Source organism: Rattus norvegicus, chromosome 2 (genome assembly GCF_021556685.1).
Source record: "Rattus norvegicus strain SHRSP/BbbUtx chromosome 2, alternate assembly SHRSP_T2T, whole genome shotgun sequence".
In the NCBI taxonomy this organism is placed as follows: domain Eukaryota; kingdom Metazoa; phylum Chordata; class Mammalia; order Rodentia; family Muridae; genus Rattus; species Rattus norvegicus.
Genome location: NC_141535.1, coordinates 51,488,114 through 51,502,660, shown reverse-complemented (window position 1 = coordinate 51,502,660; position 14,547 = coordinate 51,488,114). Strand labels below are relative to the sequence as shown.

Here is a 14,547-nt window from a genome sequence, read left to right as displayed (position 1 = left end):
AGAATTATTTGTTTAGCTCTGTGCTCCATTTTTAATAGGGTTATTTGGCTCTCTGGAGTCTAACTTCTTTAGTTATTTGCATATATTGGATATTAGCCCTCTATTGGATGTAGGGTTGGTAGAGAGATCATTTTTATTAAGGGTGTACTTTGCCTTACAGAAACTTTGTAGTTTTATGAGGTCCCATTTGTTGATTCTTGATCTTAAAGCATAAGCCATTGGTGTTTTGTTCAGGAAATTTTTCCCAGTGCCCATGTGTTCGAGGCTCCTATCAGTTTGAGTGTATCTGGTTTTATGTGGAGGTCCTTGATCCACTTGGACTTGAGCTTTGTTCAGGGCAATAAGAATGGACCGATTTGCATTCTTCTACATGCTGAGAGATGGTTCAGTGGTTAAGGACACTCACTGCTCTTCCAGAGGTCCTGAGTTCAACTCCTACCAACTACACAGTGGCTCACAACCATCTCTAATGGGACTTGATGCCCTCTGTTGGTGGTTTCGTTTTCTTATTCACAATTATTGAACTCCAAGAAGCTTCTGAAGGGACAGCCCTGTGTCTATTTGTCTATTATTTCTCAGCCTCTCATAACAGATGAAACATAAGTAAACATTCAATCAATATACATTTACTAGATAGATTTTTTTTTTCGGAGCTGGGGACCGAACCCAGGGCCTTGCGCTTCCTAGGCAAGCGCTCTACCACTGAGCTAAATCCCCAACCCCAGATTTTTTTCAATACTTAATACACACATTATTTTCCTCTGATGACTACTTGGATCTCACCAACTCAGTGTATGGGATTTTATTTGTTCCATGTGCCTATTTATAATGCTGATTTTGCTATATTTGTGCTAGTAATTCTATCAGCAAATCTTTATGATTCCTTTGATCATAGACCCTGCAGCCTAGGTATGGCTGTATCATATCTCCCTTGCTGTTATGGCTTATTTATCTTAAGGATAATTGTGATTACATGGTGTTGATCTTTGCCCATAGGTGCCACTAATGTACTTTAGTCTGCTTCCCAATGCTCCCAGTGTTTTGACTAGACAAACTCAAGTTACAGGCCAGGTAAATGAATGCATCTATTCCACTGGGGGCTCCTATTAGGAGGCTGTGTCCCTGGACATCAGCTTCTACAGTATTAAAATGCTTTTAAGTATCTTTATATTTTATTATATAAAAAGATAATTAAGTGCATTAAAATCAAATGTTTGAAAGATATTCGTAGATTATAATAAAACAAAATTTCTAATATTTCTAAAGGACACTCATAGATACATAGAACAGATCTAGAGTAAGAAGCTGCCATGTGGTTCAGCACACATAGAAACTGCAAAGTACTAAAGAAGGTTTATTGAGAATAAATCTCTATCACTTTGCATATTTCTGCAATTATAGATACAAGCAACATACACGTGGGGAATGTAAACACGGGATAGTGAGAACTAGAGCAGAAATTATTATTGAGGAAAAGAACTATTATTTCTTTTTATAAACATTACACATAAAATAGAACATCTTACCTTTTTTCTCTTTGCTTCAAATTTTTATTTACTTCAGTATGTACAACAACACACAAACATTCTATTATCCAGGTGAGAAAATAAAATATCATTTTTCTACTTGTTCTCTCAGAAGCCCAATTTGAAGCACTTCAAGTAACTACATTAAATTAAGCTCATTCTACATAATGTTATTTGTAAGTATGTCTATAAGGCTAACTTTTTGGCACTGAATAACCATTGGTGTGCTTATACAAATCAAATTATATTCATGTTTTTAGGGATATATAAAAATTATGAAAAGTGGTCATGAATTTGAAAGAGGCAAGTAGGATTATATGGGATAATTTGAAGGGAGCAAAAGTAAAATGGGAACTGATACACGTATATTCTCAAAAATAAAACAAATAATTGAGATTAAAACCAGCACAAGCTTGCCGCATTCCCGTTCTCCTGTGTAAATGTCTGACTTAGATTCTCAGGCTTAGGATATTCCTGACCTGATAAAATTTGTAGTACAACAAATTTCACATACTAGAATATGAAATACAGTTCAAGAAATAGAGTAGACAGTGTATCTTCATGGAAATTATCTGGGTTTCTTAATTCATATTCATATCTTCAGTGATAAAAAGAAGAAGAAAATGTTTACAAATTATTTAAGAAACTACATGGAATGGAATTTTTTTTTTGTGGAAGCAACAAGTCTCACTTGTTTTGCTGTTTCTTGAAAAGAATCCTAAGCAACATATAGGTGTCAACACTCATTTATGTAAGCACTGGGCTGGCATGATTTTTCTAAGTTCAAGATTACCATACCTTCAATCAATAGTTCTGAAGAGAAATGCTAATACAACACAGGACAATTTACTCATGTGTTATAAAGAAGAGCTGTGAGGTAGGATGCTAACATTTCCTTCTCAGTTTTTACAAAATGCCAGCATGGCTTAAAAGGATCATGAACAGTTCGACAAATCGTTCCTGTTTATTTCTCTAGTTATATAGTGTTGTTTCATTATGTAATTAAAGATCCACAATTAATGCTCTGAATGCTTTATGAGGCAGGAAGTTCCACCAGGCTGTGAAGCAGAACATACACATTTTATTCCCCCTTCTAAGAAGGGGGAATAAAAATATTAATAGGAGGAAATATGGAGACAAGGGTTGGAGCAGAGACTGAAGGAAAGGCCATCCAGAGACTGCCCCACCTGGGGATCCAGCCCACATACAGACACCAAACCTAGACAATATTGCTGATGCCAAGAAGTGCGTGCTGACCAGAGCCTGACATAGCTGTCTCCTGAGAGGCTCTGCCAGATCTTAACAAATACAGAGGCAGATGCCCACAGCCAACCATTGAACAGAGAGTGGGGTCTCGATTGGAGGAATAAGAGAAAGGATTGAAGGAGCTGAAGGAGCTCGCATAAGAACAACAATACCAACCAACCGGAGCTCCCAGATACTAAACCACCATCCAAAGAGTACACATGGACATACCCATAGCTCCAGCTGCATGTGTAGCAGAGGATGGCCTTGTTGGTCACCAATAGGAGGAGAAGCCCTTGATATTGCAAAGGCTACCCCCAGCCCCCAATGTAGGGGAATGTCAGGGAGGGCAGGTGAGAATGGGTGTGTGGTTGGGAAGAGGGAACACCCTCATAGAAGAAGGGGGAAGGTGAGGGTATAGGAGGTTTATGGACAGAAAACTGGGAAAGGGGATAACATTTGAAATGTAAATGAAACAATATTCAATAAAAATAAATTAAAAAAAGAAATTGAATCTAAGATGACATCACTCACACTTAGTCGATAACTACCAAAGCACTGCTTTCAGAATTGTTCTGTGCCATGGTGAAAGCCCTTACATTCCAGTGCCTTTGATACAGGAATGTCTCTGCATGCCGTCCAAAGAGGACCATAATCGCAATGCCAGAGACAAAATCTTTATCTACAATGGTGTACTATCAGCAAGGTATGTTAGGGCACTGATGGCACAAAGCTTGTGGGATTAATCAATGATTGATTTAGCGTAAGATCTAAGCCATGAGATGGAACCCCTATCCAACACTGCCTGGGTGATGAAGAAATTGAGAATAAATAATCAAGGGACCTCAAATAAAACCAGATACTACTGCTCTAAACAAAGTACCAGCATGCATAGTGTGTTGACAGGTCTGTACTAGGTCCTCTGGACTTACACTGTGTCTTTCAGTTTAGTAGTTTTACTGAATACCTATGTGTGAATGAGCGGTCTGTATCTTGTTCCTTCTCTTGACCTCTTTTCACTCTGTTGGTTTGTCTTGTTCAAGATCAATGTGATGGTTTTGTTTTATCTTTTTTTGTTTTATTTTTATGAGATGAATGAATGAATGAATGAAAACCTAGCCTCTTGGGTAAAGGCTAACAACAGAACTGTCATTTGTAACTACTGGGAGAGGGAAAAAATCAGTTCTTTTCAATAGAATTGCAATAAAATGAATGTATCAACCACTCTAGGGCAGTTCTCATTTTCAGGAGGTGTTGACCAACAGTCCTATAATGGACTCCACAGTTGGCTTCCCTACCCCCATGGCTTTCGTAGGTTTTGTTGTTATACTGGCTTTTTTTGTTTTTAGAGAAAGAACTTAAAGTTGAGTGTGTGGGTTGGGAGGGGGAGCAGACCTGAAAGGACTTGGGGGAGGAGACAAATATAATCCAAACATATTTAAATTTAAAAATTATTTTAAATAATAAGATAATGAAATCATAGCTTAATGCGGTTTTGTCTCTTTCAACTCCTCTAATATAAGTTTAATATGACAGTCACTTCCATGAAATCACTGGCACAGGAGTGAGAGATAGCAGCTGTACACATGACTTTAAAGACTGGAGATTGTGATGAGTTTTGTTCAAATAGGAGCAGCCTATCATTAGCTAAGTGTATAGATTATTAAGTAAATTACTATTATAACATATAGAAAGACCCAGACATAAGGGTGGTGCTTCTCTGGCTCGTTCTCCAGGCTTTCATTTATTATAGCATGTTTTATAAGGAATTTATATTATTATTATGGTAACTGAACTTTAACTCTTGGCACATGGAACCTGAACCATTAATGCCTTATATATCGTCATATATTTTAGACATACAATTATTTTACTAAATGGTAATTTATATGTTTTATTTTATATAGACTGGAGTAAACTAAAAACCACCAAATAGCCCAGGGTGGCAATTGCATTCCTCATTCTCCTGATGCCGACTCTCAAATGTTGGAATGATAGATCAGTTGCACCATGCATGGTACATGCCATGTAGGGGCTTTAAAATAGGGCACTGCATGCTAGGAAGCATGCTACCAACTGAGCTATAACAGAAATAAAACAAGCATCTGGAAAATTATCTTGATGAGACTCAAAAAGATCAAAACTGATTGTATTTCGTTAATTAAATATTTAATATTTAAATATATAGAGTTTAAAGAGAGAGAAAACTGCATACCTTCTCTTGATACTGCCTCCTTGAAGAATCCAGAGACTGGATCAAAGCTGTGGCATGGCCGACAAACATGGCATAGCAGGTGGCCCCAACAATCATGCTCAGCATGGTAATCCAGAGGTCAGACATGCTGACGGGGGCCTGGGCGCCATAACCAATGCACAGCATGTGACTCATAGCTTTGAAGAGTGCGTAGGAATACTGTTTCCCCCATGAATCATTCTGAAACATGAAAGAAGAGAAAATTAACTAAGGTATTAGGATAATAAAAGGCAAAATAATGAAAACTTATCTGTATAAACATTGGGAAGTGACAAGTATAGAAAGTAACAATTCAGCTATCAAAAACAACGAGTTTATGAAATTTGTAGGCAAATGGTTGGAACTGGAAAATATCATCCTGAGTGAGCTAACCCAATCACAGAAAGACATACATGGTATGCACTCATTGATAAGTGGCTATTAGCCCAAATGCTTGAATTACCCTAGATCCCTAGAACAAACGAAACTCAAGACGGATGATCAAAATGTGAATGCTTCACTCCTTCTTTAAATGAAGAAAAAGAATACCCTTGGCTGGGAAGGGAGAGGCAAAGATTAAAACAGAGACTGAAGGAACACCCATTCAGAGCCTGCCCCACAGGTGGCCCATACATATACAGCCACCCAATTGGACAAGATGGATGAAGCAAAGAAGTGCAGACCAACAGGAGCCGGATGTAGATCGCTCCTGAGAGACACAGCCAGAATACAGCAAATACAGAGGCGAATGCCAGCAGCAAACCACTGAACTGAGAATAGGTCCCCCGTTGAAGGAATCAGAGAAAGAACTGGAAGAGCTTGAAGGTGCTCGAGACCCCAAAAGTACAACAATGTCAAGCAACCAGAGCTTCCAGGGACTAAGCCACTACCTAAATACTATACATGGACTGACCCTGGACTCTGACCCCATAGGTAGCAATGAAAATCCTAGTAAGAGCACCAATGGAAGGGGAAGCCCTGGGTCCTGCTAAGACTGAACCCCCAGTGAACTAGACTATGGGGGGAGGGCGGCAATGGGGGGAGGGTTGGGAGGGGGACACCCATAAGGAAGGGGGGGGGGGAGGGGGATGTTTGCCCGGAAACCGGGAAAGGGAATAACACTTGAAATGTATATAAGAAATACTCAAGTTAATAAAAAAAAAAAAAAGTAACAATTCGCCTAAATTCCAAGTGAATGCTGACCAAAATGACCCGGTGGTGTTCAAATATAGTCTATTAAGATAAAACAGAAATAACATTATTTTTCATTCATGTGTGCCTAATCAATTTTAAGTTCGCTGTTTCGGAAAGTAAAATCCCAGTTGGGAATACTGTCTAAGTGTCATCACCATAACACGGTTAAGAATAAATATTGAAGGAAAAGTCCTTGGTCTTGCTGAGGCTGGACCCCCCAGTGAAGGGAAATGTCAGGGGAGGGAGGCAGGAAGTAAGGGTGGTTTGAGAGGGGGAACACCCATGTAGAAGAAGTGGGGGTTGGGATAGGGTGCTTATGGACAGGAAACTGGAAAGGGAAATGTAAATAAAATACCCTCCCCCACAAAGGAATAAATGTTGAGTCTCATTTAGTGTTTCAATGAAATCATAATTCTCTAGTAAAGGTGTTAGTAAGCTGAAAAGTGTGGCCGGTAGGTCCAGGCATATGATTCCCAACATAAGAATTTAGTCAATACAATATAGCTCAGGTTTTATGACTGCAACTTGCTATTTGTGCAGTCTTTAATATGTTGTGTTTTATAAATAAAAAGTTTGCTTCAGAAATACACTCATATCTTGTTTGACATTCCAAAAATCCTCAAAACTGTCTTATTAATATGACTTATAAACCTCTGATGCCATTGGAAAAGTTTATTCCAAGCTTAATTTTACAGAATTAAACTTGTCAAATAGGTTTTCTCTTTCACAAAATTTTAAGTACCTTGTCTGTATGATTTGTTGCTCTGAGACTGTGCATGTGAGTCTTAATATATGACATAGTGTTTAGGAGTACAAATAGGTGTCACCACGCATGTCTTAAATTCAAATGCCTTTCAAACGTTGTCCACCTCTCTACATCAGGACTTACATTAATTATAGAACAACAATAAAAATCAAAATGGTGTGTCATTAACTCAAACCCAAAAGGCAAATGCTAAAGATAATAGAATGTGAAGACTTTTCTTTACACTATTTTATTACTAATAAAATGAGGTAATAGTAACAGATGAATAACTTAAAAACTTTATAAACTATAAAAAATGATATTTGGTATCACAGTGACATAAAATATGTTGAATAATTATATGTACATCTTCATTGACTAATTTTCAGTGCTCTTCTGCAAATCCTTTCTTAGGCTAGCACAATTTATATAACTTTAACTCCACTCTTAAGGCTAACATTTGTGGTGATATCAGTTCCTCTTGACTATTGCAAGATCACAAACACATTTTGATATTTTTTAATTTTCAAAATAAGACCTTTTGGTTGATATCACTGTGCCTGGAGCTATTAAAATATTTCATAGGCTGTAAGAACATTAGGATGATTTTTAATAAATCAGTTTATGATATAAATTTCAGAACATCTGTTGAGGATGATTCATGCAGAATGATTTCTCTATTAAGATTTTACACCATAGCCATCAGTCTTGTGTTTATCTGAGTGAGAATTTTTAATTGTATTATGAGAAAACTGGTTATAGTTGCTTGGAAGTGCCAAGAAGCCGGACACCCAAGCATTTTCACTCAGCTTCCTCCGTGGAGCTCTCAAACCAAGTACTACAGACAGAAGTACATCGCTGGAAAGGGACATAAGCACTGCACATTGACCTCATTTGTATCTGGAAAACTGCAGTATGCACACGTGAACTTGAACATTTTGTTATAAGGAATTTTATCACATAGGCACATAGGCATGTATTCATCAGGGCAGTAAAGACATTGAACTGTTCTACTGCAGGGATCATGTCTATTGCTTTTACAGTGAATGTAACGCTTATATATGAAACGGCATTCTAATTTTCCTCTGGCATTTCCTGTAACTTATCAAGGTTATGCAAGAAGTAGTTATATAACTTTTTGTTAACAATTCTAAATGTCTGTTCATTCATCCTATAGATGTCTAAATACTATCCTATAGAACATAGGTGAAAAATTTGGTATTGGTGCACAATCTGTAGGGATGGGACTCTGGAATTATGGGTGAGCAGGCTTCTCACCATGAGTCCTGCCTTAAAGGCACCTTTAGCTTTTCTGTGGCTGCTATCACCTTTGTTTACACTGCAGCATTTCAACTACTAACCAAGTTCCATATGGCTTGGACATATTGGAGACACATAAGGTGTCTCATTGTTGAGTCATGTGTATATGTATATGTATCCTATTGCTCCACGTATTGATTGACAGGCATCTAAATGGCCTTCCACATACCTTTCTCTCTCTCTCTTTCTCTCTCTCTCTCTCTCTCTCTCTCTCTCTCTCTCTCTCTCTGTGTGTGTGTGTGTGTGTGTGTGTGTGTGTGTGTGTGTACTGTTACTGCTCTACAAGTTAACTCCATTGTATATGTACTGAAACTATAAAAAAATCTAAGAGGAAATTATTGAGAATGTTAAGATGACAGCAATATACAAAATTAAAATTTCAAGTCCTTTTGAAAATGGGATTTCAAATTTTCATGTTCAGAAAATTATTCTTGTACAAATAAACCTTGAGTAAATGACTTTAAAAAGCTATTTAAAGATATAATGAACAAATTTATAGTATGTCATTTTCATTGCTTTTATCAAATTTGTGGTTTGGCTTTTTAAAATTAGAATGTGATAAGATTTAAAAAAAAAAAACTCACACTCATGAGCGTTGGAACACAATATGCTTGCGGACAAAACAAGCAGCCACAATTAGCAGAAAGAGGGTTTTTAATGATACTTGTTCCTTGCTGATGAAGGAAAGATATATGGTGACATTACTTTGTCCAATCCAGAGACTACAAATATACAAGTGTACACATGTAATGGTTAAAAACTCAGCTGATTATAAAAAAGATTCTTATACATTTATTTGTTAGGTTATCCTGTTCTGGTAGTATAATGGACTCACTAAAACTTTTACTTTGTAATGTTATTTCAAGAATATGTCAAGGTTCTCAAATTGTTCGTACTTCATGAACAAGAGACACTTAGATATTCCAGGAACAAGAAGCACATATTCAAAGAACAAGAAAAAGTCTTGAACATACTCATTCTTTTAAAATAAATTATATTCATGAAATTCCAGTCAAACCAACAAACCAAAAATCAGTTCATTATAAACCACACTACTAATAAAACATTAGCTATATGTTTTATTCAAATAGCAACTAGGACACATTTTTTGTTTTATAAGACCTTAAGCCTTTTTTTTTACATTCACTCACAACTTTAATTATGAACCTGTAATATGGCAACTGTTACCTCCCAAGTATTGACCACCTCATGTGTCTAAATCTGTCCATCTACCAGGCCTGGAGTATATCTTTGGACTCATAACAGTATACCTTTTAAAACTGCATGATTCAATAAAGGTTTTTTTTTTGTAGATGTTGAATGAGATTGAAAACAACTAAATTTTGGAGATGAATATTAAATGTCAGGCAAAGTGTTCTACTTTTTCCTCATGGTGAAAGTGCATTGTTAAGGCACCTTGACATATTTAGATGAAAGGGGGATAATCAAAGTGTCCAGGGCAGTTCCTAGTCAAAAGGCACTTTTTGTTTTGTTTTCTTATTTTCAGACAGTTTTTTTCTCTGTGCTCTTGATTGTACTGGAACTCACTGTGTAGATCATGCTGGCATATGGAGATCCACTTTTCTTGGCTTCCTGAGTCCTGGGATTACAGGTATGCACCACCAGTAAGGATCTAAAAGGAACTTTAATTCTATTCTTATAATTTATATCTTAGATTTTAGAGGAGGCAGCATAGACTACTGGAATTCTGGAAAGGAAAATCTGAGTCTTTCTCTTTATCTCTTTATACCTTTATTTTATTTTATTTATTTTTATTCTTCCTTTCTCTTTCTTCCTTTCTTTCTTTCCTTCTTTCTTTCTTTCTTTCTTTCTTTCTTTCTTTCTTTCTTTCTTTCCTTCTTTCTTTCTTTTTCTCTTTCAATTTTTTTTGGTAGCCCTGGCTATCCTGAAACTTGTTGTGTAGACCAGTATGGTCTCAAACTCATAGAGATCCATCTGTCTCTCTCTCCAAAATGCTAGGAATTTAGGCCAAGCGGCACTACACATGTCTTAAGCATTTTTCTTAGGGTAATACTTTATGATGGCGGCCAAATTTGTCTATGTAAAGATATCTTTGCACATTTATTTTCCCAACAAATAGCATGTATACATACATAAGTATACACACACAAATGCACTGGAATAATCGTATATCCTATGAAGTTTCTTACTTATTAAGTCACAGACAACTTTTCTATTCACTATATTTTCTATGTATCTTCTTCTCTTTTTCTTAACTTATATTTCACAGAAAATCAGTTACGGAGCTCTCTGTACATTTCCCATATTCATGTAAACATTCTCTCTCTCTCTCTCTCTCTCTCTCTCTCTCTCTCTCTCTCTCTCTCTCTCTTTCTCTTTCTCTCAAACACACACACACACACACGCGCACACACACACGTACACACACATGTGCACATGCACATACTCACACACGCACAGAGAAGCATGCGTGCACATGCCAGGAATTCTATGCCAAAACAGATGGCACACACATCCCTAGGTGCTATTTAGATAACACAAAGCTTCTTCCCAATGATCTGTGAGCCACGGAACTCATCAGTCCATTGCTATTTATGTTTATGGCATAGTTACTTCATCCATTTTCTACTGTTTTCTAGGGTTTGCTACTATAAACTATTATATGATAAAAACTTTATATGCAATTATATATTCTGTCAAATGGATTCTGAGGAACCTGTTTGTTGAATCTAAATGTATTTTTCAATTTATTTATCACAATGACCAAATATAGCAACTTTGTTGCAAAATCATACATAGAAGTGCACCATGACACTTGTTTATTTTAGTGGTATTTCCCTATGTATCCTCAAAACACACTTCTATATTTTCCAATTGAGAATTAGCTTCAGTGGTGACATTCTTACCTTTTTTTCCCACAGCTGAGGACCAAACCCAGGGCCTTGCATTTGCTAGGCAAGCGCTCTAACACTGAGCTAAATCCCCAACCCCCAGTGGTGACATTCTTGTTTTATCTATAATTCTCACCTAAACTGAGCAGAAGTGTGCATAGTATTTCTGGGACTGCAAATTAATGTGGTCTTTATGGAAAACAGTATGAAGATTTCTCCAAACTTTAAAACTAGAACTGCCACATGATCTATCCATCTCACTACTGGATGTACATTAAAGATAACCAAGGCAGCCCAAAGAGTGGGAGTGTTTATACGTTCTGTCCATCGTGGTATTATTCACAGTTGCCACACCACGAACACATCCTCAATGTCAGTCTCAGGATGAGTAGAGAAAGCATAGTAGAAATAAGTATATTATTCACCAATAAAACCAGACTGCCATCTTGTTACTTCTGAACACAACAGTAGTGATTGGAGAATATTATAGTAAATGAAATAAGCCAGAGAAAGACATGCATTACATTATCTCACTCATGAATAAGATCTAAAAGTGCTGTTTTTATAGACATTGAGAGTTGCATGGTGGTAAAGTAGCCGGATATGAAGGCTCAGACAGAAGGTGAGTAGAGAGTAGTAGGTTAGTATTAGCTAGAAGCAAGGGCCATGGTGTGCTCCTATATAATCAAAGCACTGTACATCCTGACAAGTTAGAAGCTAGAAAGGACTTTGGAGTATTTTTAGTTGTAAAATATCCTTGGGAAGAGTAATATAAGCATATTTAATCAATTTAAATATGATACAAGATATACATTTATTGAAACTTAACCTGGTATTACTTTAATAATGCGATTTTGTATATTTGTTAAAATGTTAACTATAACAATGTCCTATATATTTTCTTAATATATGTTGGGGTATTTTTAGCCTCAATGTTTTTTTACCAAATTGAGTATGTCTGTGCTATAAATATAATGTCAGTTGTGGAGGCATTATATTGTATTTTAATATATACTCAATGGTAGTACACTATTTCTATCCTAAGCAGAATTTAAGGTGAGGAACTCTGTGAGGGGATTTCATTAAGACTATGAGTTAAACGGGTAAAAGCATGTATAGTCAATGGTTTCAGTAGATCATGCCAGGTATGTAAGCAGAATCATGAGCAGTTGGTAATAAAAGGCTTATGGTGCGTGCCAACAGTGCTGTCTATCATTAGGAGACCTGAGGGATGGGGTTTGTTCTTGAACAGGATTGTTGGACCTCTTGGCATTGAAGATGAATTAAATGCAATGATACATATAACTCAAAATATCAGGATGAAATAACAAAATTCCTCATTTTATATGGTAATTTAAAATTTTATAAAATATATAAAATAAAGTCAGAGCAAGTTTATTCCTACATACATTATTTTTCTTTGCATATTTGTGTGTGGGTGTATGCCATGTAAGACATGTAGAGTTCAATGTCACAGGACAACTTGTAGGAGTAGTTCTTTCTATACACTATGGATATACTGGGCATTGAATTCACATTTTCAGGTTTGACAAAGCCTCTGCATACTGAGCTATTAGGCCAGATCAAGAACTAATATTGGAGTTCGTATAGTTTACTACTAGAGAACAGGCTATAATTGTCAATCACTACATTTTAGGCTACACTAATAATAATATAACATAAAGCATTGTAGACTATATATTTATTGTACTTTATAAGCTCATAGTGCAAATATTTCAAATTACATATAACTTGATTTCTAATGAAAGTACACAAATAAATTGCCTGTGAGATAATTTACTCAAAACCTTGCCTTATCTCCTTTCAGTTAAAAAAAAGTACTTTACAAAGAAACTTTGTATTGTTTAAGGTGCTTTAGTTAATTAATTAACCTATCAATGAATAATTATCATTGATGATAATTTGTGAGATGGGAAAATCATTCAGTTATAGAGTGCTTGATAGTGTACATGAAGCCCTTGCTCTATTTTTATTAGCAAAACACCAAACTGACACACACACTCACACACGCACGCACGCACGCACGCACGCACGCACATGCACAAGCACAAGCACAAGCACACATGCGTGTTTGCCAATTTCACCTGAGAACTTTATTGTAAAAATAGTACAGTTTAAGATTTTCCTAATTTGAACATAAAATATTTTCTAGCCATTTTTCTGAAGATTTTCTAAATTTTTGGCATTACATAAATTGCAAAGAAAAGAATATGAATGCTTATCATAGTGTGTTCTACACTTTATGTATAGGACATCCTAATTCATATTAGCATCTTTAGCATAAAAATGTTAAAACTTTCCACCTGTCAGCTTTCAGAGAAACTGTAAATTTATTACTATAAAAGGCTAAATATCTCTTAAATATCTGAATTAACTGTTATTATAATGTATAATGATAACAAGTACCCATATAAATATTCCAAATAAATATACTCTCAGGAGAATCTGAGCTATACATCACTGAGAGTCTGTACTCACAAAGAATCTGGGGCATAATCACGTGATGGAGGAGGAACAGTGTAAGATAAGGAAGCCTAAGGTATCTGATCACTGTGTTCAACCAATTTCCCCAACCGCTGAAGAAATGTGCTACTATATCACTTAGAGACAGAAGCTAGACAGGTGCATGGGGAATTTTATGATCAGATAGAACAGTGTTTTTTTCTTGAAGAGTGACAAGTAATGAAGCTTAGCAGGTTGTCAATTCCTAAGAGTATATGTTCATTTGAATATGTCATCATTTCACTTTATATATACCTGTGACAACAGTCAGGACAGGAGATGTTTGGTCTTTAGTTTCAGAGGCTAGGAGATGGCAACCATGACTTGATTTTGGTGCTGTCATTGTACAATGAATAGGGGTTGCAATAGAGTTATAAATGCCTTCAAATATAAATATGACATTTTATTTTGTTAGATTATCTCTGAAATCATTAAATAGATATATTTCTGACAAATAAAAACAACAAATAACTCTACTAAAGAAGTGTCTACCTTAGATGGAAATTTTATTTATAACTTTTTACTACCCATATAAATGTGGTCAACTTGGTTCGCAGTTCTCTTAGTCAGAGCATGTGTGAGTTAATTTTCAAGGAGATTAAGAAAGCAGCATCTAGTCATATTGCTTATAATATCAATATGAACTTATCCAAAGGAAGTAATCCTCCTATTAAGATATTTTTGATGAAATTAAATTTTTTGTTATATTAAAATTTTTATTCAATCGTAAGAAGAATAAAATTCTGTCATGTGATACCAAATATCTAAAACTAGAGATCAGTGTACTAAGTATATATTAGTATGTTGTTATGGTTTGAATATGTTTTGCCCAGGGAGTGGCACTATTTGGAGCTGTGGCCTTGTTGGAGTAGGTGTGTCACTGTGGGT

The 14,547-nt window shown here is 36.0% G+C and overlaps 1 protein-coding gene across 1 annotated transcript in view; it reads right to left on the bottom strand.

The window, feature by feature from the left end:
* Positions 1–14,547, bottom strand: part of Hcn1 (hyperpolarization-activated cyclic nucleotide-gated potassium channel 1) — a 398,847-nt gene that overhangs the window by 96,401 nt on the left and 287,899 nt on the right. The window contains 1 exon segment of the mRNA NM_053375.2: positions 4,987–5,205. Within this exon segment, the coding sequence (NP_445827.2) occupies positions 4,987–5,205 (219 nt within the window).